Raw genomic sequence first — 23,394 nt, forward strand, 5'->3', positions numbered from 1 at the left:
TGAGTAGAAGCAATCAAGTTATTTATCTCCACGTTTCTCCATCCTAAAGGATTATTCTCAAAATGCCAAGTTATTCATTATCTATAGGATTGCTGAGGGTACGACTGCAGAGAGCCACAGTGATGCAGAAATTACTTGCTTTAATTTTTTTCATAACACCCATCAGTTTTTCTTAACCTTTCTTATCACATGAATATTAACCCCTTTGCCCCCCCGCCCCCCCCCCCACCCCCGAGGATGGTTTGCACGTTGAAGACCAGGCCAATTTTTACAATTCTGACCACTGTCACTTTATGAGGTAATAGCTCTGGAACGCTTCCATGGATACCGATGAGTCTGAAATTGTTTTCTCGTGACATATTGTACTTCATGATAGTGCAGGCGCACGCCTGCGCCATGAGCATGAAGACAAGAAGAGGACTTCATCGTAAGAAGATGGGAGGCCCCGGACCGGACCAGAAATAAGTAACATTTCCCACATGTCTACTTTACATCAGCATAACTTTGGAACCCAAATTTTTTTTTTTTTGTTAGGAAGTTATAAGGGTTAAAAGTTAAACCGTGATTTCTCATTTCTACACCACCACTTTTTTGGGGGGACCACATCACATTTGAAGTCACTTTGAGGAGTTTATAGCATAGAAAATACCCAAATGTGATACCAAACTGCACCCCTCAAGGTGCTCAAAACCGCATTTAAGGTTGTGTTTCCACGGTCAGGAAACGCTGCGTAGAGCCGCAGCGTCAAACACGCAGCGTCCAGATGTTACAGCATAGTGGAGGGGATTTCCTGAAATCCCGTCACCACTATGCGTTAAAACACGCATGGACATGCGGTGCATCTTTTCAGAACGCAGCATGTCTGTTTACAATGTGGCGACGCTCCGTCGCCGCACCGTAAATTACCCATAGATAATCATTAGATGCGGTAAAGATCCTCACCCATCCCCTGCAGACTGAGCCCTCGCGGGCAGGGTCCTCCCTCCTTATGTACCTGTGTGCCTTATTTTTTGCTCATGTTTAATGTATTTGTCTATATTTGCCCCTTATTCACATGTAAAGCGCCATGGAATAAATGGCGCTATAAAAATGTATAATAATAATAATGATTAGTCACATGCGTAGTAACTGCGTGAACGCAGCTCACTACGCATGTCTCCTGATTTACATGCCGGCTCAAGTGTCCCGCTGCCGGAAGTCCCGCGTCCACTGCAGTTCTCACGATAACTTTTCTTATCGCGAGAACTGCCGTGCACGTGACCAGGGGTCATCTCCGGTCACTAGTCTGAGTTTCTCCGGCGATCATCTACAGGCTCTGCTATATCTGGATGTCAGGCATCGAGATGTAGCAGAGCTGGACTCGTCTAGACGGTGTGCACATACAACACGCACCACACAACATCCTGATGCAATCCTGAACGTGGAAACATATCCTTAGGGGTATGTTTCCACGGTAAGGTTTGCATCAGGATTTGCTCAGGATTTGACGCAGGTAAAATCAACACCAAATCTGCACCTGAGGTCACTGGCAGGTCTCCTCGTTTTTACATGCGCTTTTGATGCGTTTTTCATGCGTTTTTTTCATGCGGATTTGTGTGTTTTTGTAAGCCAAATAAGGATATACAAAAAAAAAAAAAAAAAAGAATTGTGATGTAATTTCTTGTCTAACCTCTTCATTTACTACATACTCCATTCATTCGGCTGCTTCTGTCCTGTGTCACATCATCAATAAACACTAGTGACCCAGTGCCACTGGCAGACATGCATGCCCAAGCCATCACACTGCCTCCGCCGTGTTTTATAGATGATGTGGCATGCTTTGGATCATGAGCTGTACCACGCCTTTGCCATACTTTTCTCTTTCCATCACTCTGGTAGAGGTTGATCTTGGTTTCATCTGTCCAAAAAATGTTCTTCCAGAACTGTGCTGGCTTTTTTAGATGTTTTTTAGCAAAGTCCAGTCTAGCCTTTTTATTCTTGATTCTTATGAGTGGCTTGCACCGTGCAGTGAACCCTCTGTATTTACTTTCATGCAGTCTTCTCTTTATGGTAGATTTGGATATTGATACGCCGACCTCCTGGAGAGTGCTGTTCACTTGGTTGGCTGTTGTGAAGGGGTTTCTCTTCACCATGGAGATTATTCTGTGATCATCCACCACTGTTGTCTTCCGTGGGCGCCCAGGTCTTTTTTGCATTGATGAGTTCACCAGTGCTTGCTTTCTTTCTCAGGATGTACCAAACTGTAGATTTTGCCACTCCTAATATTGTAGCAATTTCTCGGATGGGTTTTTTCTGTCTTTGCAGCTTAAGGCTACTTTCACATTAGCGTCGGGCTCGGCCCGTCGCTGTGCGTCGGGCCGACGTTCCCGACGCTAGCGTTGTCTCCGCCGCACAACGGGGGCAGCGGATGCATTTTTCCAGCGCATCCGCTGCCCCATTGTGAGGTGCGGGGAGGTGGGGGCGGAGTTCCGGCCGCGCATGCGCAGTCGGAAAAGACGTTTACAACGGAGCCAAAAACGTTGCAAGTTTTTGCTCCCGACGGTCCGCCACTGCACGACGCATCCGTCGCACGACAGGTGCGACGTGTGGCAATCCGTCACAATGCGTCGCTTAATGTTAATCAATGGTGAAAAAACGCATCCTGCAAACACTTTTGCAGGATGCGTTTTTTCGGCAAAAAGACGCATTGTGACGGAATGCAGTTAACGCTAGTGTGAAAGTAGCCTTAAGGATGGCTTGTTTCACCTGCATGGAGAGCTCCTTTGACCACATGTTTACTTCACAGCAAAACCTTCCAAATGCAAGCACCACACCTCAAATCAACTCCAGGCCTTTTATCTGCTTAATTGAGAATGACATAACGAAGGGATCGCCCACACCTGTCCATGAAATAGCTTTGGAGTCAATTGTCCAATTACTTTTGGTCCCTTTAAAAACAGGGTGGCACATGTTAAGGAGCTGAAACTCCTAAACCCTTCATCCAATGTTAATGTGGATACCCTCAAATGAAAGCTGAGAGTCTGAACTTCAACTGCATCTGAACTGTTTTGTTTAAAATTCATTGTGGTAATGTCTATAACCAACATTAGAAAAATGATGTCTCTGTCCAAATATATATGGACCTAACTGTATTTCTATGTAGCTGAACGCTCCGGTCTGAGTGCCAGCAGCAGTGACGGGTATTGAGGTGAGAGACTCATGTGAGTTTCTCGCAAGTGTGACCCCGGCCTTAAAAGCAGTATCTGCTTAATTTCTGCGCCTGAGAGGGAAAGCCAGCGACTGGGGGACCGATGTTTGTAGCCTGGGAAGGGGTTAATACCCATGGATCTTCCCAGGCTATGATTATCAGTCCGCAGCTGTATATTTAGCCTTTACTGGCTATTAAAATGGTGTGAGACCCCCCCCCCCCCTAAAGAAAAAAAAAATGACGTGGGGTCCCCCTATAATTTATAGCCAGAAAGGCCACGCAGAGAGCTGCAGGCTGATATTCATAGCCTGGTAAGGGACCATGCATATTGCCACCCCCCGACTACAAATACCAGCTCCCAGCCGCCCCAGAAATGGCGCATCTGTAAGATTCACCAATTCTAGCGCTTAACCTCTCTCTTCCCACTCCCCTGTAGTGGTGGGATATGGGGTAATAAGGGGTTAATTTCACCTTTGTAAGGTGACATTAAGCCGGCTTAGTAATGGAGAGGCGTCAATAAGATATCTATCCATTACTAATCCTATACTTGGTAAAGGGTTAATAAAACACACACACATGCAGAATAAGGTACTTTAATGAAATAAAACACCACACAGTTTTGACCATATTTTTTTTTTTTTTAGTACTGGTAATCCAAGCGAAGCCCTCGTTCATCTAGAAAAAAAGAAAAATAATAAACAAACAGTATACTCCCTGAGTCCGACGTAGTCCTTAATAACGAGTGTCCCACGACGAGTCCAGCTCTGCTACATCTCGATGCCTGACATGCAGACAAAGCAGAGCTGTAGATGATCACTGGAGATAACTCTCCAGCGATCACCTACATTCTAGCACTCACGGTCAGCTGATTGTGAGAACCAGACTAGTGACCGGAGATAACCCCTGGTCACGTGCACAGCAGTTCTCGCTATAAGGTATCGCGAGAACTGCAGTGGACGTGTACCTCTGGCGGAGGGACAGGTAAGCGCGCATGTAAATTAGGAGACATGCGTAGTAAGCTGCGTTTATGCACTTACTACGCATGTGACTAATCATTAGATGCGGTTTTGCTGCATCTAATGATTATCTATGGGTAATTTACGGTGAGGTGACGGAGCGTCGCCGCATTGTAAACAGACATGCTGCGTTCTGAAAAGATGCACAGCATGTCCGTTTACGCGGGTCTGCTGCGTATTTTAACGCATAGTGGAGATGGGATTTCAGGAAATCCTCTCCACTATGCTGTAACATCTAGACGCTGCGTATTTGATGCTGCGGCTCTACGCAGCGTCAAACACGCAGCGTTTCCTGAGCGAGGAAACACACCCTAAGAAGTTTATTAACCCTTCAGGTGCTTCACAGGATTTTTTGGAATGTTTAAAAAAAAAAAAAAAAATGAACATTTAACTTTTTTTTTCCTCAAAAAATTTACTTCAGATACAATTTTTATTATTTTAAATTTTCCCAAGGCGGACCGGAGAAATTGGACCTCAAAAGTTGTTGTGCAATTTGTCCTGAGTACGCTGATACCCCATATGTGGGGGTAAACCACTGTTTAGGTGCACGGCAAAGCTCGGAAGGGAAGGAGTGCTGTTTGACTTTTTCAATGCAAAATTGTCTGGAATTGAGATCGGACACCATATCGCGCTTGGAGAGCCCCTGATTTACCTAAACAGTGGAAACCCCTCACAAGTGACACCATTTTGGAAACTAGACCCCCTAGATGTGTGGTGAGCACTTAGAACCCTCAAGTGCTTCACAGAAGTTTATAAAGTAGAGCCAAAAACAAACAAACAAAATTTACAAAAAAACAGAGTGGGGTCCCCTCTATTCTTGTTAACCAGCCTTAAGGTACTGTTACACTAAACGACTTACCAACGATCACGACCAGCGATGCGATCGTTGGTAAGTCGTTGTGTGGTCGCTGGGGAGCTGTCAAACAGACAGCTCTCTCCAGCGACCAACGATCAGGGGAACGACTTCGGCATCGTTGAAACGGTCTTCAACGATGCCGAAGTCCCCCTGCAGCACCCGGGTAACCAGGATAAACATCGGGTTACTAAGCGCAGGGCCGCGCTTAGTAACCCGATATTTACCCTGGTTACCATTGTAAAAGTAAAAAAAAAAACACTACATACTCACCTTCTGATGTCTGTCACGTCCCCCGCCGGCGGCTTCCCTGCACTGAATGTGTTAGCGCCGGCCGGCCGTAAAGCAGAGCACAGCGGTGACGTCACCGCTGTGCTCTGCTTTACGGCCGGCCGGCGCTAACATATTCAGTGCAGGGAAGCCGCCGGCGGGGGACGTGACAGACATCAGAAGGTGAGTATGTAGTGTTTTTTTTTTTTCTTTTACAATGGTAACCAGGGTAAATATTGGGTTACTAAGAGCGGCCCTGCGCTTAGTAACCCGATGTTTACCCTGGTTACAAGTGAACACAACGCTGGATCGGTGTCACACACACCGATCCAGCGATGACAGCCGGTGATCAGCGACGAAATAAAGTTCTGGACTTCTAGCTCCGACCAGCGATATCACAGCGGGATCCAGATCGCTGCTGCGTGTCAAACACAACGAGATCGCTAACCAGGACGCTGCAACGTCACGGATCGTCGTCGTTCTCGCTGCAAAGTCGCTTAGTGTGACGGTACCTTTACTGAAGCTGACAGCTGAGGGTTGCAGCCCCCAGCTGTGAGTTTTGCCTGGCTGGTTATAGAAAAAGGAGATTTTTGTGTACTCACCGTAAAATCTTTTTCTCCGAGTCATCATTGGGGGACACAGGACGAATGGGGTGTTATGCTGCTGCCACCAGGAGGACACTAAGTTAAACACACACAAAAGATTAACTCCTCCCCTGCAGTATACACCCACAGACTGGACAATCCAGAGCCAGTTCGGTAACAAAGCAGTAGGAGTAAACCAGTTATCAAACAGAAAACATGTCAAAGTCAACAAACACAGACTGAAAAAAAAAACAATTGAGCCAACTAGGCTAACAGGGAGGGTGCTGTGTCCCCCAATGATGACTCGGAGAAAAAGATTTTACGGTGAGTACACAAAAATCTCCTTTTCTCCTACGTATCATTGGGGGACACAGGACGAATGGGACGTCCTAAAGCAGTCCCTGGGCGGGTCACCAGAAGTTATGAGTGCTGTGCGAGCCTACAAACTACATATGAGACACAGCCGCTTGTAGAATTCGCCTACCGACGGAAGCGTCTGCCGAGGCCTGAAAGTGCACATGGTAGTGTTTCGTGAATGTATGGAGACTGGACCATGTAGCAGCCTTGCAGACCTGTGCTGCCGATGCCTGGTGCCGGATGGCCCAGGACGCGCCGACTGACCGGGTAGAATGAGCCTTGATCCCCGGAGGTGCAGCGTGACCCTTGACACGGTAGGACTCTTGGATGGCGGAACGAATCCACTTGGCAATGGAGGCCTTGGAAGCGGGTAGTCCCTTCCGTGGCCCCTCCGGAAGAACAAACAAGGCATCTGATCTACGGAAAGACGCAGTCCTGGAGACATAACGTCTGAGACCCCTCACTAAGTCCAGAGTGTGGAGCGCCCTTTCCGTGGGGTGGGAAGGCGCAGGGCACAGTGAGGGAAGAACAATTTCCTCATTAAGATGGAAGGAGGAAACGACCTTCGGAAGAAAAGTCGGACATGTCCGCAGAACTACCTTATCCTGGTGGAACACGAGGAAAGGAGGTCGGCACGACAGAGCTGCCAGCTCAGAGACACGTCGAATAGACGTGACAGCCACGAGGAAGACAATCTTCCAAGACAAGAACAGCAAAGACACCTCGTGCAAGGGCTCAAAAGGTGGCTCTTGAAGAGCACAGAGAACTAGGTTCAGGTCCCATGGTTCCAAAGGCATCTTGTAAGGCGGAACCATATGAGAAACCCCCTGGATAAAGGTCCTGACCTGCAATCTGTTTGCGATCCTTCTCTGAAAAAGGACCGAGAGAGCAGAAATTTGGCCCTTAAGAGAGCTGAATGCAAGACCCAAGTCTACGCCTGATTGGAGGAATTCCAAAATGTGAGGAATAGAAAAACGGAGGGGGGAACGCCTCCGATCCCTGCACCAGGCGAAGTATGCCTTCCAAGCGCGGTGGTAGATGCGCATAGAAGAAGACTTGCGTGCACGGAGCATGGTAGATATCACCGTCTGAGACAACCCCTTCTGCCTCAGAACCCAGGACTCAACGGCCACGCCGTTAAACACAGGGCCTCTGAGTTCGGGTGGTAAATGGGCCCTTGAGACAGGAGGTCTGCGCGATTCGGCAGCCTCCAAGGTACGTCTGAGACCAGTTGAACCATCTCGGCATACCATGTCCTGCGTGGCCAATCCGGAGCGATGAGGATTACTGGAATCCGTTCTGCCTTGATCTTCCTGATAACCTTCCCCAGAAGGGGAATTGGGGGAAAGATGTATGGGAGACTGAAGCCCTGCCATGAGAGGACGAGAGCGTCGGCTCCGAAGGCTGAGGGGTCGTGAGACCTGGCCATGAAGACGGGAACCTGACAATTGAGGCGGGATGCCATTAGATCCACGTCCGGGGTCCCCCAACGAGAGCAGATCTGGTGAAAGACTGCGGGATGAAGAGACCACTCTCCGGGATCGAGGCTGTGGCGACTTAGAAAGTCCGCTTCCCAGTTTTCCACGCCTGGTATGAAAACTGCTGAGAGTATGGAATGATGTGCCTCGGCCCAACGGAGAATTAGCGTCACCTCGACCATGGCCGCCTTGCTGCGAGTGCCCCCTTGGCGGTTGACGTAGGCTACTGCAGTAGCGTTGTCGGACTGGACTCTTACCGCACGTCCGGAGAGGAACTGCTGAAAATGATGGAGGGCTAGTCTGATTGCCCGAATCTCTAAGATATTGATGGGTAGCTGGGACTCCTGCGGCGACCAGCGACCCTGGGTCGAGTGGCGCTGGAACACTGCACCCCAGCCGAAGAGACTGGCGTCCGTTGTGACAACCAGCCAGTGCACCGGAAGGAAAGACTTCCCCCGAGTCAGGGAGGACCTCTCGGTCCACCACCTGAGGGATTGTCTGATTTGGCGAGAGAGAAGGAGACGGCGGTCGAGCGAGGCGGGATTCCTGTCCCATACTGCCAGAATGGCGTGTTGTAAGGGCCGGAGGTGAAAAACCGCAAAGGGCACTGCCTCCATTGCCGCCACCATCCTGCCGAGTACCCTCATGGAGAAGCGTAGGGAGTGAGAGCGAGGTTGAGCAAGCTTCCGGACTTCTCTCTGTAGAGTAGATACCTTTTCCGGAGGCAAGAGTACTAGACCCTGAGAGGAGTCTAAGATCATGCCCAGGTAGGGTATGGTTTGGGCCGGGACTGGGGAAGATTTTTTGAAATTGAGTTTCCAGCCCAGGCGTGAAAGAGTATTTATAGTGACATCTACCGCCTCTGAACAGGACCGGAAAGAGGGTCCCTTTATAAGAATGTCGTCCAGGTAGGGCAACACCACTATGCCTCGAGCATGGAGAATGGCCACGGCAGCCGCCATGACCTTGGTGAACACCCGAGGAGCGGTGGCCAGCCCGAACGGTAGGGCGACAAACTGAAAATGGTGGCCCTGGACCGCGAAGCGGAGAAAGCGCTGATGAGACGGCAGAATGGGAATGTGCAGGTAAGCGTCTTGAACATCTAGAGATGCAAGAAACTCGCCCTCTTCCAGAGAGGCAATTACCGAGCGGAGGGACTCCATTCGGAATGGACGTACACGGACGTACCTGTTGAGGAGTTTGAGGTCCAATATCGGACGTACGGAGCCGTCCTTCTTTGGTACAATGAAAAGATTGGAATAAAAACCTTGGTACCTTTCGTCCTGAGGTACCGGGATGATGACCCCGTCGTCCCATAGCGATTTTATGGCCTGGAAATACTGACGGACCCTTGCTCTGGGAGGAGGGGACTGAAAGAAACGAGATGGGGGAAGAGAGACAAACTCTATCTTGTAACCGACGGATACCAGATCGCGGACCCATCGGTCGGGAACTACCGAGAGCCACGCGTCCCGAAAGAAGAGTAGGCGGCCGCCAACTCTGTCGGTGTCCTTTGGCGTCTGCCAAGAGTCATTGAGGAGGAGACCTGTTAGATCTGGACCCCCTGGACCCCTGTTGTCTGGGTCTGCCTCTCCAAGAGGGAGAAGGTTTGTAAGATGGCTGGGAGGTTCTGTCCTTGCGCTGACCTCTCCCGACGCCAGGTGGCGCGGAGGAAGGATTGGACCAGTTGGAACCGAAACGGAAGTATTGGCCTCGGCCCTGTTGGTTGCGAAAGGGACGAAAGGTCCGTTGCTGGGGAAGGAATTTGCTCTTTCCCCCTGTGGAGTCTGCGATCATTTTATCTAGTTTGTCCCCAAACAGACGTTCACCCTGGTATGGAAGGGACGTGAGAGATTTTTTGGATCCTGAGTCCGCTTTCCAGTCCCTGAGCCAAAGGGATCTGCGGACCGTGACAGCATTGGCCGCTGCCTGTGAGGCACAGTTGGCCGCGTCTAAGGATGCGGAAACTACAAAGTCCCCCGCTCTGGCAATCTGAGTGGCCAGGTGAGAAACCTCAGGGGGTAAGTCGGCATGAAGTGCAGTAGAGGCTAAAGACTCGGCCCAATGGGTCATGGCTTTTGCAACCCATGTGGCGGCAAAAGAAGGAAAGAGAGAAGCCGAGGAAGCTTCAAAAGCCGAGCGAGCCATCTGATCAATTTGTCTATCCGTGGGATGCTTGATGGACGCGCCCTCGGAGGAAGATAGAACCGCCTTTGTGGCTAGCCGCGACACTGGCGGGTCCACGGAGGGTGACTGAGACCACTCCTTAGCAAGGTCCTGAGCAAACGGATACTTCAATTGCATAGCCTTCTGACCTGAGAAGCGTTTATCCGGACGGACTCTATGGAGATCGACAATGTCCTTGAATTGAGGATGCGTGGGAAAAAACCTATGAGCCTTTGTAGTCCGCCCAAATGACACGGGATGAGCCGCCTTAGACGGGGCTTCCTCCTCTAACTGTAGAGTCTGACTTACAGAGTCTATGAGAGAATCAAGGGTCTCTTGGTCATGACGGTACTCTGGGGAACAGGACACGCTGGAAGCGTCGTCCAGAAAAGATTCCCTGCTATGATCTGGGGATGAGTGACGAGAGACTTCGCTCTCTGAACCAGAAGGCTGATCACGGACCGGAGATATTACCCTGGACTTCTTTCTATATGAGTGAGGGCTTCTGGAAACGGTACGACCTCTGGGCCGTGAGGGGTTCTTAGACCGCGTTACATCATCCTTGGAAGTACCCTGGGTAAGGGACGGCTCACGGAGGGACTGTATCGTCCTTTCCAAGGATGCCACAGATCGAGCAAGGGAGGACGCCCATGCGGGGGTACTAGGCTCACTACATTCCGGGTCAGAGGCCGGATTATCCTGTGCCGCGGGCATTTCACAGGCAGAGCACAGCGGGGTGGTGTGACCTCGGGGCAGAGAAATCTTGCAGGAGGTGCACACAGCAAAAATAACAGAGTGGGTCTTTCCAGTCCGTTTTTGCTTAGACTGTGACATATTTGCTGTGGAGTGAGCGTACTGGCAGGGGGGGGAGGCAATCCTATTGGGTGCGTCTCACCTAGGATCCGCGGTGGCTTGGCAGGGAGATCCTGAAGCTTTCCTCCTGTCCTGAGCGCTGCGGTGCTGCAGAGCCGCCAGCGCACTTCCTGGTCCAAGATGGCCGCCGAGAAGTGAGAAGGGCGCTTCTCGGGAGCGAGAAGCGCCCAGGGAGGGGGCGTGTCGTGGGCGGGCGGCGGCGTGCTTGTAGGCGGGCGCTGTAGTCCGACCCAGGCCTGGGAGCCGCCGAGCCCTCTCAGAAAGTAAACGCTGCCCAGCGGCTATAGAGCCGCACGCTGCCCCGCGGCTGCAGAGCCACCCGCTGCCCCGCGGCTGCAGAACCGCACGTTGCCCCGCGGCTGCAGAGCCGCACGCTGCCCCGCGGCTGCAGAGCCGCACATTGTCCCGCGGCTGCAGGGCCGCATTTAGAAGAGAGTAAGGGGGGGCCCCCTGCTGCCAGCTGGTCGGTCCCCGCACTTACCTTGTGCGATGGGACCGATGCTCCATCCACCTTCACCATGATAGGGAGAGGGTGGAGAGCTACTGCCGCCATGTATCAGCCACTATATTCAGTGGTGGTGCAGTGGGCGGCTGCACGGACGCCCTGTCAATTTGTCCGGCTGTGCCCTGGCTCCAGGAGACTTAGGTGGATGATTAGTCCCCATGGTCGCCTGAGAAGGATGGAAGGAGATCGGGACGCTAGGGAACCGTCGCCACACTGAAAGGTGAGCCAGGGCTGGCATCCATCGTTGCGGGAAAGGATACAGGAGGAACGCTCCGTGTACTTGCCCGTTGTTGGTGCGGGAGAGATCAGAGCTAAAAAATTTGCCTGTCGCTCCCTTCTTTCCGTTAAATCAAAAACAAAAAATTGGTGGGGTCCTGAGGACCCAAGTGCCTCCTGAGACACTAAGTAAGAACTGGCTCTGGATTGTCCAGTCTGTGGGTGTATACTGCAGGGGAGGAGTTAATCTTTTGTGTGTGTTTAACTTAGTGTCCTCCTGGTGGCAGCAGCATAACACCCCATTCGTCCTGTGTCCCCCAATGATACGTAGGAGAAATACAGGAGAACCCAAGCAGTTTTTTCATTTATTTTATAGCGCAGGCGGCGGCTGATGATGAATACTCCTATCAGCTGCTCCTGATGTCACTGTTATTAGAAGCAGCAGGGGTAGGCTGATGAGAGTAATAGTCCCATCAGCTGCCACCTGCTGTCTCTTATCACTTAAATGTAACTCATCATTCTCCCCTGCTCGCACCGATCGCTGGCAGAGCAGGGTAGAATAATGAGAGATGTGTTCAGTACCCAGCGCCGGGGAACAGCGCTTACTGTAACGCTATTTCCTGGCGCCCATCCGTGTGGTGCTGATGCCACACGTGCCGCAAATATTACAGAAACGGAAAAAATAAATATAAAAAAAAGGGACCTAAAACATAACATTTAGTATACCTATTAAAATGACATGACAACATACATAGACAAACATCTGCATTACCAACAGTCGGTCAAACAATAACCTAACAGTTAAAAGAAATCAGAATGATGGTACTCAAAGCAGAATAATTCTCTCCGATTCAAAAAATGCTTATTCAGCTAACATGACTTATCCAAACTCAGCAAAAAAGCTGAAAAAATATCAATACTGCTGTCAGTACCAATATACTTTTGCTCAAATAAGTGAAACAAATCAGTACCACTGATGATCACCCATAATGTACTTGCAAAAGTAAAGATAAGGGGTGCATAATATAATATGGAACAATCTCACCGCTTCATGAAGATGCCACATAAGGGATGCACCCTGCCATTCAGTCAGTCAGGGATCCAACAAACCGATATATAACACCATAGACCATTCCTATTCAGGACCACCTCCCTACGCGTTTCATCCCAAAAAAAGGGGGGAATCATCAGAGGATTGGACGGTCAAGTAGTGGTCTTGATGATGGAATACTCAGCCATCATTAGTATTCACACAGAGCCAATCAACATAGGCTCTATGTGAATACTAATGATGGCTGAGTATTCCATCATCAAGACCACTACTTGACCGTCCAATCCTCTGATGATTCCCCCCTTTTTTTGGGATGAAACGCGTAGGGAGGTGGTCCTGAATAGGAATGGTCTATGGTGTTATGTATCGGTTTGTTGGATCCCTGACTGACTGAATGGCAGGTGCATCCCTTACGTGGCATCTTCATGAACTGGTGAGATTGTTCCATATTATATTATGCACCCCTTATCTTTACTTTTGCAAGTACATTATGGGAGATCATCAGTGGTACTGATTTGTTTCACATATTTGAGCAAAAGTATATTGGTACTGACAGCAGTATTGATATTTTTTCAGCTTTTTTGCCGAGTTTGGATAAGTCATGTTAGGCCGGTTTCACATTAGCGTTTTGAGGAGCTGTGGAGGGCTGCGGACTACCTCCGTGAAGCCCCGCCCTCGGCCGCACCTCTGCCTCTAGCTCCGCCTACTACTGCATGCCGCCTGCGTACCTACCTTTAACATTAGGTACGCAGGTCGTGCCGCGGTATGCGGATGCTTCCGCATGAGTCGCTTTGACGATGCGGCGACCAGCGTAGGACGCAGCTTGTAGCAATCTCTTTTTTTTCTCCGCATCGTCAAAACGACGCATGCGGAAGCATCCGCATACAGCCGCACAACCTGCGTAATTAATGTTAAAGATAGGTACGCAGGCCGCATGCAGAAGTAGGCGGAGCTAGCGGCGGAGGTGCGGCCAAGGGCAGGGCTTCACGGAGGAAGTCCGCAGCCCTCCGCAGCTACTCAAAACGCTAGTGTGAAACTAGCCTTAGCTGAATAAGCATTTTTTGAATCAGAGAGAATTATTCTGCTTTGAGTACCACCATTCTGATTTCTTTTAACTATTAGGTTATTGTTGGACCAACTGTTGGTAATGCACGTTTGTCTATGTATGTTGCGTCATGTCATTTTAATAGATATATTAAATGTTATGTTTTAGGTCCCTTTTCTTGCTATTTATTTTTGAATCTGTGGGTACTACCCTTTTTTTTTTTTTTTTTTTTAAGAGGTTGGTTGGCTTACAACCCTTTGCTGATTTCTATTACAGAAAGACACTGACATGTCTGGTACCGAAAATATCAGGACGTGTGAAAGAGACCTTATAGCGAGTTTTTATGTTTGGCCGCTGTCACACACTAAAAGACGCTTTTTATTGCAAAAAATAGTTTCTGCATCAGCACATTTCGAGAGCTATCATTTTTCTATATTTTGGCCCACAGAGTCATGTGAGGTTTTTTGCGGGACGAGCTGACGTTTTTATTGACACCAGTTTGGGGCACATGACATTTATTGATCACTTTCTATTCCGATGTTTGGGAGGCAGAATGAACAAAAAACAGCAATTCGTTAATTTGTTTGGGGTGGTGGTGGTGGGGGGGGGTGTTTATACCCGTTCCGTGTGTGGTAAAATTGATAAAGCAGTTTTATTCTTCGGGTCAGTAAGATTACAGCAATACCTCCTTTATATTTTATTTTTATGTTTTGGCTCTTTCATACAATAAAAACTATTTTATAGGAAAAATAATTATTTTTGCATCGCTTTATCCGGAGAGCTCAAACTTTTTTTGATGGAGCTGTTTGGCACTTTGTTTTTCAGCGGTACCATGTTTATTTTTATCTGTCTTTTTGATAGCATGTTATTTCACTTTTTGTTCGGCGGTATGATAAAGCATTGTTTTTTGTCTTTTTAATGGTGTTCACTAAAGGGGTTAACTAGTGGGACAGTTTTATAGGTCCCGCAGGACGTTGCGGACGAGGCAATACCAAATGTGTACTTTTATTGTTTATATTTTTTTTCATTCAAATATTTAGAGGATAGCATATTGATTTTTATTATATTACTTTTTATTTTAAAATATTTTTACAATTATTTACATTTTTTTAAACTTTTTTCCAACTTTTTTACTTAGTTCCACTATGGGACAATCATTTCTGCAGGCTGATCGCTTCTGTAGCATGCAGATGAAGCAGCATCACCATGCCATAGAAGCGGTCAGCTTCGCACCGACAGAGAGAGTTGCTGATCATGCACTGCCCATGATCAGCAAGTTTCCTCACTCTGGTGACCCGGATGTCGGCACAACATCGGGTCACCAAGGCAAGGATTGGGACCCCACACCACGCCGCGGAGTTTCCGATCCGAAGGCTGAGGGGCTGTCAGCCCTCTGCCAGCTTCCAAAATGATGCAATTGTGTTCAATCGCAGCATTTCTGGGGTTAAAGTGTCAGGAGCGGTTTGTGATTGCTCCAGGCACCTAGTGCCGGGTTTCAGTTGTCAGAATCAGCTGACACCCGGCAGCGATCGCATGCACACGACCAGTGTGCGCAGGCAATTGCGATGACGTAATGATCCGTCCATGGTCAAATTGGCCCAGGTCACATGGATGGATCTTTACATCTGATGTGAGAAAGGGGTTAATTCTGGGAACCACCAATAGGAGGACTGAAGTAGCTTTTTTTTTTTTTTTTTTTTTGGCTTGGCTTTGTCACTACTATGTCTTGTTTCCAGAAAATGAGGCTCTGCAGAGACAGTTTTCAGTAGAGCAGGGGTGCACAAACTTAACCTCCACACCATTAAGCCTCTATGGGCCTGCCACAAATACCGTAGCACTATACTTGGCTTTCTCTGGCAGTCCTATAGACCATGAGCACCTCCACAGCATTCAAGTTCAGGATCGGCAGAGCATGGTTCTTGAGCCCTAATATGTGGGGTTCCCAGAGATTGACCTATGGATAACTTAATATATTAGGGATATACATATTTGTCTCAATTAGACTGAATGAACTAAAGGTTCTCAAAAGGGCCAAACGGCAGCATTTTCCATCCCCATTACAGCTGCAGATCCAGGTCTGACTGTGGGTCTTGTGAGCCATAATAAAACCATTTCTAGTATATAAGGAGCTGTTCGTTTGGATCATAAAACTCACGTTTTGTGAATTAGCCCTAAAAGAGAACAATTTGCTACCCTAAGTTAAGACTGATTAACCATGTATGGGGACAGGTCCACACTCAAACAAATGTGCTTCTAATAGAAAACATTAAGAGAATACAAAAGAAACACAGTATCAGTCTGGTGGATTCCTTGGAGATCCACTCTATAAAAATCACAGCGTCCACATCTGTCGACTAGGCAAGTCTATGTCAATCACGGCTATCTATTCAATATCTATCACATTTGTGCCCCAATACAGGGGAAACATTTGGCCACACAAAGCTTGCTCTGGCTGTCAGCTGCCAGTCATGTTGGCTGCCATTCTTCATGAGACAACGCCTTTCGTGAACATATGGAAATCACAACTGTACTCACCACAACTGTAGTTTTAGGATCTTTGCCTCCGAGATCTTTAACGCCAGTTTCTTCATCCAATTGCCCAAAAGTAAAATAATTGGGATAAAATGCTCCAGCCATTATAACCTGAAAAATAGAGGGGCAACAACCTGACAACAAGGGAGTGCAACTGCACCAACTAGTGACCGATTCACATGACAACACAATGGATGAAGTTTCTCTTCCGTGAAAACTACAAAATTCCAAACTGAGGGTCTTGTGACTGAAACCAACAGCATTATAGGCTTAGGTGAGGCTGCTACTTCAGGCAGAGACCTGTGGTTAGATGGAAACTTCCAACAGAAAATACAGCGGTGTGAAATAGCTTGAATTGTCAATTATCAAATTACAAAATATGGCCGCTATCCCAGGAGCTCCAGTGGGGTCACATAGTTCCCTGCAGGTTTAAACCGAAAGAAACCGAGCAAACCCTGTATAGGATATGACGTCTGCTGCACCAATCCCTTCACAGAAGTAACTACATACCTGGAGAATAAAGCGCTGCTTGTGAATGTGCTCTGGATCCACGTGTGGCTGAGGAGCGGTATGCATGTTGAGCTGGGCAATGCGTTTTTTAAGCTCATCATATAAAGCAGCCACCTAAAAACAAAAAAAAAATCAATAACAAGCAATTTCCATTTCATTTGTAAAGAAAGAAAACAAATCCAACACAATTATTTAGTAATTACTGAAACTTTATACTCGCCTCTCGTATTCTTTTGATCTGGAAGTAATTGGACTTTCCCCACTCCAGCTCTTCCTACAAGAATTTTTTTTAAAATTAGATTGGTGTATAGCAAAGTTTTTACCATATAATCTGTGAGAAATTTTCTACGTTTGGAGGCCTAGCTCCCAGACAACAAAAGAGCCAACTCCTCTCCCTCAAGATAATTTATGGAGGTGAGAGGGAGGCACCAGCCAATATTGCCTTGCGCTGGCGTGTACTCCGGAGGACAGAGAATGAACTTCAATCCAATATTGCGGTCAGCATGCATCCAGCGGGTAAGGAAAGGGTGAATCAAACACCCGAAAACCCCGCCCATATGACCCAAAACCGGTCCCGCCAAATTCAGGTGACAGGTTCCCTTTAAATAGTTATTTTGCCAATCCTATCAAAATATTCAGAATCGGTCAAAGTTTCTCTAAATATGGGCAGTGGTCTTAACCTCTTTACCACAAGGGTGGTTTACACGTTAATGACCAGGCCAATTTTTACAATTCTGACCACTGCCCCTTTATGAGGCTATAGCTATGGAACGCTTCAAATGATCCCAGTGATTCTGACACTGTTTTCTCATGACATATTGTACTTCATGTCAGTGGTAAAATTTCCTTGACATTACTTGAGTTTGTGGAAAAAAAAAAGGAAATTTGGTGAAAATTTTGAAAATTTAGCAATTTTCCAACTTTGAATTTTCATGCCCTTAAATCACAGAGATCACAAAATGCTTAATACCGTATATACTCGAGTATAAGCCGACCCGAGTATAAGCCGACCCCCTAATTTTGCCACAAAAAACTGGGAAAACTTATTGACTCGAGTATAAGCCTAGGGGGGAAAATGCAGCAGCTACCGGTGAATTTCAAAAACAAAAAATAGATGCTCCATACCGTTCATTATGGCCCCATAGCTGTGCCATATAGTGCTCTGCACCGTTCATTATTGCCCCATACCTGTGCCATATAGTGCTCTGCACCGTTCATTATTGCCCCACAGCTGTACCATAGAAAGCTGTGCCATATAGTGCTCTGCACCGTTCATTATTGCCCCATAGCTGTGCCATACAGTGCTCTGCACCGTTCATAATTGCCCCATAGCTGTGCCATATAGTGCTCTGCACCGTTCATTATTGCCCCATAGCTGTGCCATATAGTGCTCTGCGCCGTTCATTATTGCCCCATAGCTGTGCCATATAGTGCCCTGCACCGTTCATTATTGCCCCATAGCTGTGCCATATAGTGCTCTGCACCATTCCTTATTGCCCCATAGCTGTGCCATATAGTGCTCTGCACCGTTCCTTATTGCCCCATAGCTGTGCCATATAGTGCTCTGCACCATTCCTTATTGCCCCATAGCTGTGCCATATAGTGCTCTGCACCGTTCCTTATTGCCCCATAGCTGTGCCATATAGTGCTCTGCACCGTTCCTTATTGCCCCATAGCTGTGCCATATAGTGCTCTGCACCGTTCATAATTGCCCCATAGCTGTGCCATATAGTGCTCTGCACCGTTCATAATTGCCCCATAGCTGTGCCATATAGTGCTCCGCACCGTTCCTTATTGCCCCATAGCTGTGCCATATAGTGCTCTGCACCGTTTATTATTGCCCCATAGCTGTGCCATATAGTGCTCTGCACCGTTTATTATTGCCCCATAGATGTGCCATAGAAAGCTGTGCCATTGCTGCTGCTGCAATAAAAAAAACCCCACATACTCACCTCTCTTGCTTGCAGCTCCTCAGCGTCCCGTCCCGGCATCTCTCCGCACTGACTGATCAGGCAGAGGGCGGCGCGTACACTATATGCGTCATCGCGCCCTCTGACCTGCACAGTCAGTGCGGAGAGACGCCGGGAAGATGGCGCCGGCGCCCGGCGTGTGGAACGCGGACAGGTGAATATGACATACTTACCTGCTCCTGGCGTCCCGCTCCTTCCCCCGGACAGCTGGTCTTCGGTGCCGCAGCCTCTTCCTCTGTCAGCGGTCACCGTTACCGCTGATTACAGAAATGAATAGGCGGCTCCGCCCCTATGGGATCCACTCCCATAGGGGCGGAGCCGCCTATTCATTTCTCTAATAAGCGGTCCCACGTGACCGCTGACAGAGGAAGAGCTGCGGCACCCGGAGACCGTGGGACGGGCAGGGGGAGCGCCAGGAGCCCCGGAAGCAGGTAAGTATACCTCAGCGCCCTCTCCCCCTCACCCGCCTACCGTGACTCGAGTATAAGCCGAGAGGGGCACTTTCAGCCCAAAAATTTGGGCTGAAAATCTCGGCTTATACTCGAGTATATACGGTAAGTAACATTTCCCACATGTCTGCTTTATATCAACACAATTTTGGAACCAAAATTTTTTTTTGTTAGGGATTTATAAGAGTTAGGCCGGCCTCACAATAGCGAGTTTTACGGACGTATGAGCGCATAAACTACGTCTGTAAAATACGCATTGCACACGGCCCAATGCATCTCTATGGCCCAGCTCCTATCTGCCGTATATTACGCATCCGTAATATACGGTCTTGTACGACCGTAGAAAATCTCAGCATGCTGCGTTTGTCACCGTATTGCGCAAAAAAAAATCGCCAATGAAAGTCTATGGGGGCGAGAAAAATACGGATTACACACGGACCATGCGCGTGACTTGCGAGAAATACGCACCGGTGTTAGAGAAAAGCCGGTAATTCAATTGCTGGCTTTTCATTTCTCCTTCCCAAACCCGACATGATATGAGACATGGTTTAGATACAGTAAACCATCTCATATCCCTTTTTTTTTTGCCTATTCCACACTACTGATGTTAGTAGTGTGCATGTGCAAAATTTGGGCGCTGTAGCTGCTGAAATAAAGGGTTAAATGGCGGAAAAAATTGGCGTGGGCTCCCGCGCAATTTTCTCCACCAGAGTGGTAAAGCCAGTGACTGAGGACAGATATTAATAGCCTAGAGAGGGTCCATGGTTATTGGTCCCCCCGGCTACAAACATCTGCCCCCAGCCACCCCAGAAAAGGCACATCTGTAAGCTGCGCCTATTCTGGCACTTGGCCACTCTCTTCCCACTCCCGTGTAGCGGTGGGATATGGGGTAATGAAGGGTTAATGTCACCTTGCTATTGTAAGGGGACATTAAGCCAAGTTAATAATGGAGAGGCGTCAATTATGACACCTATCCATTATTAATCCAATAGTACGAAATGGTTAATAAAACACACACACATTATTAAAAAGAATTTTAATGAAATAAAAAGACACAGGTTGTTGTAATATTTTATTATACTGGTAATCCACCTGAAGACCCTTGTTCTGTAACAAAGGAAAAATAAAAATACAACAATATCTCATACCTTCCGTCGCTCAGGTCAAGTCCCATGAAGTAAATCCATCTGAATGGGTTAAATCATTTTACAGCCAGGAGCTCTGCTAAAGCAGTGCTCATGCCTGTAAAAACCCCGGGGAATGAATGGAAAGCAGGGTGACCTGTAGTTACCTTGAGTTGCGGTGATGCGCCCTCTGCTGGATGTCCTCATGAACTGGAGTCTGGGAAAAATTCCCACGCTCGAGTTCATATGAGGACATCCAGCAGAGGGCGCATCACCGGAAGGTATGAGATAGTTGATTTTTTATTTTTCCTTTGTTACAGAACAAGGGTCTTCAGGTGGATTACCAGTATAATAAAATATTACAACAACCTGTGTCTTTATTTCATTAAAATACTTTTAAATAATGTGTGTGTATTTTATTAACCCCTTCCCGACCTTTGACGCATACGCTGCGTCATGAAAGTCTGTGCCTTCCCGACCTATGACGCAGCGTATGCGTCATGGAGGGATCGCGTCCCTGCAGATCGGGTGAAAGGGTTAACTCCCATTTTACCCGATCTGCAGAGACAGGGGGAGTGGTGCTTCAGCCCAGGGGGGGGTGGCTTCACCCCCCCGTGGCTACGATCGCTCTGATTAGCTGTTGAAAGTGAAACTGCCAATCAGAGCGATTTGTAATATTTCACCTAAAAAACTGGTGAAATATTACAATCCAGCCATGGCCGATGCTGCAATAACATCGGCCATGGCTGGAAAACCTAATATGTCCCCCCCCACACCCACCGATCGCCCCCCCAGTGCTCCGTTATGGGGTCCGGTCCCCTCCGTCCGCCTGCCGGCTCCCCCGTCCTCCTGCCCGCTCCCTCCTTGTTTGAATAAACCCCCCCTGTGGTCCGATCACCCCCCCTGTGCTCCAATCCACCCCCCCACCACCCCTTCATACTTACCGATCCTCCCGGTGTCCGGCCGTCTCCTCGCTGGGCGCCGCCATCTTGGAAAATGGCGGGCGCATGCTCAGTGCGCCCGCCGAATCTGCCAGCCGGCAGATTCCTTACAAGTACATTTTGATCGCTGTGGTAGGTTCTATCACAGCGATCAAAATAAAAAAAATAATAAATACCCCCCCCCTTTATCACCCCCATAGATAGGGACAATAATAAAATAAAGAAAATATATATATTTTTTTTTTTTTCGTTTTCCACTAGGGTTAGGGTTAGAACTAGGGTTAGGGTTAGAACTAGGGGTAGGGTTAGGGTTAGGGTTACAGGTAGGGTTAGGGTTATGGCATGTGCGGATTTGGCTGCGGATCCGCAGCGGATTGGCCGCGGATCCGCAGCGGATTGGCCGCTGCGAATTCGTTGCAGTTTTCCATCAGGTTTACAGTACCATGTACACCTATGGAAAACCAAATCCACTGTGCCCATGGTGCGGAAAATTCCGTGCAGAAACGCTGCGTTGTATTTTCTGCAGCATGTCAATTTTTTGTGCGGATTCCGCAGCGTTTTACACCTGTTCCTCAATAGGAATCCGCAGGTGAAATCCGCACAAAAAAACACTAGAAATCTGCTGTAAATCTGCAGGTAAAACGCAGTGCCTTTTACCTGCAGATTTTTAAAAAATCGTGCGGAAAAATCTCACACGAATCCGCAACGTGGGCACATAGCCTTAGGGTTAGGGTTGGAATTAGAGTTAGGGTACCGTCTCACAGTGGCACTTTGATCGCTACGACAATACGATCCGTGACGTTCCAGCGATATCCATACGATATCGCTGTGTCTGACACGCAGCAGCGATCAGGGACCCTGCTGAGAATCGTACGTCGTAGCAGATCGTTTGGAACTTTCTTTCGTCGCTGGATCTCCTGCTGTCATCGCTGGATCGTTGTGTGTGACAGCGATCCAGCGATGCGTTCGCTTGTAACCAGGGTAAACATCGGGTTACTAAGCGCAGGGCCGCGCTTAGTAACCCGATGTTTACCGTGGTTACCAGCGTAAAAGTAAAAAAAAAACAAACGTACATACTCACATTTCGGTGTCCTTCAGGTCCCTTGCCGTCTGCTTCCCGCTCTGACTGTCTGCCGGCCGGAAAGTGAGAGCACAGCACAGCAGTGACATCACCGCTGCGCTCTGCTCTCACTGTACGGCGGCACTCAGTCAGAGTGGGAAGCAGACGGCAAGGGACCTGAAGGACACCGAAATGTGAGTATGTACGTTTTTTTTTTTTTTTTACTTTTACGCTGGTAACCACGGTTAACATCGGGTTACTAAGCGCGGCCCTGCGCTTAGTAACCCGATGTTTACCCTGGTTACCCGGGACCTTGGCATCGTTGGTCGCTGGAGAGCGGTCTGTGTGACAGCTCCCCAGCGACCACACAACGACTTTCCAACGAGCACGGCCAGGTCGTATCGCTGGTCGTGATCGTTGGTAAATCGTTATGTGAGACGGTACCCTTAGGGTTGGAATTAGGGCTAGGGTTGGAAATAGGGTTAAGATTAGGCTTGTGGTTAGGGTTAAGGATAGGGTTAGGGTTGTGTTGGGGTTACAGTTGTGGGTAGGGTTGGGATTAGGGTTAGGATTAGGGTTGGATTTAGGGTTACGGGTGTGTTGGGGTTAGGGTTGTGGTTAGGGGTGTGTTGGGGTTAGGGTTGTGATTAGGGTTATGGCTACAGTTGGGATTAGGGTTAGGGGTGTGTTGGGGTTAGTGTTGAAGTTAGAATTGAGGGGTTTCCACTGTTTAGGCACATCAGGGGTCTCCAAACGCAACATGGCGCCACCATTGATTCCAGCCAATCTTGCGTTCAAAAAGTCAAATGGTGCGCCCTCCCTTCCAAGCCCCGACGTGCGCCCAAACAGTGGTTTACCCCCACATATGGGATACCAGCGTACTCAGGACAAACTGGGCAACAACTATTGGGGTCCAATTTCTCCTGTTACCCTTGCAAAAATAAAAAATTACTTGCTAGAACATAATTTTTGAGGAAAGAACAATTATTTTTTATTTTCATGGCTCTACGTTATAAACTTATGTGAAGCACTTGGGGGTTGAAAGTGCTCACCACACATCTAGATAAGATCCTTTTGGGGTCTAGTTTCCAAAATGGGGTCACTTATGGGGTGTTTCTACTGTTTAGGCACATCAGGGGCTCTTCAAATGCAACGTGACGCCCGCAGACCATTCCATCAAAGTCTGCATTTCAAATGTCACTACTTC

At 48.3% G+C, this 23,394-nt stretch overlaps 1 protein-coding gene across 2 annotated transcripts in view; it reads right to left on the reverse strand.

Annotated features, from left to right (window-relative positions):
* Positions 1-23,394, reverse strand: part of TDRD9 (tudor domain containing 9) — a 395,302-nt gene that overhangs the window by 102,624 nt on the left and 269,284 nt on the right. For both annotated transcript variants that reach the window (XM_077266617.1, XM_077266625.1), the window contains 3 exons: positions 16,864-16,917; positions 16,644-16,757; positions 16,137-16,244 (listed from right to left, as the gene is read on the reverse strand). In XM_077266617.1, the coding sequence (XP_077122732.1) occupies positions 16,137-16,244; positions 16,644-16,757; positions 16,864-16,917 (276 nt within the window). The remainder of the gene's footprint in view (positions 1-16,136; positions 16,245-16,643; positions 16,758-16,863; positions 16,918-23,394) is intronic.

Source organism: Ranitomeya variabilis, chromosome 1 (assembly GCF_051348905.1).
Source record: "Ranitomeya variabilis isolate aRanVar5 chromosome 1, aRanVar5.hap1, whole genome shotgun sequence".
NCBI lineage: Eukaryota > Metazoa > Chordata > Amphibia > Anura > Dendrobatidae > Ranitomeya > Ranitomeya variabilis.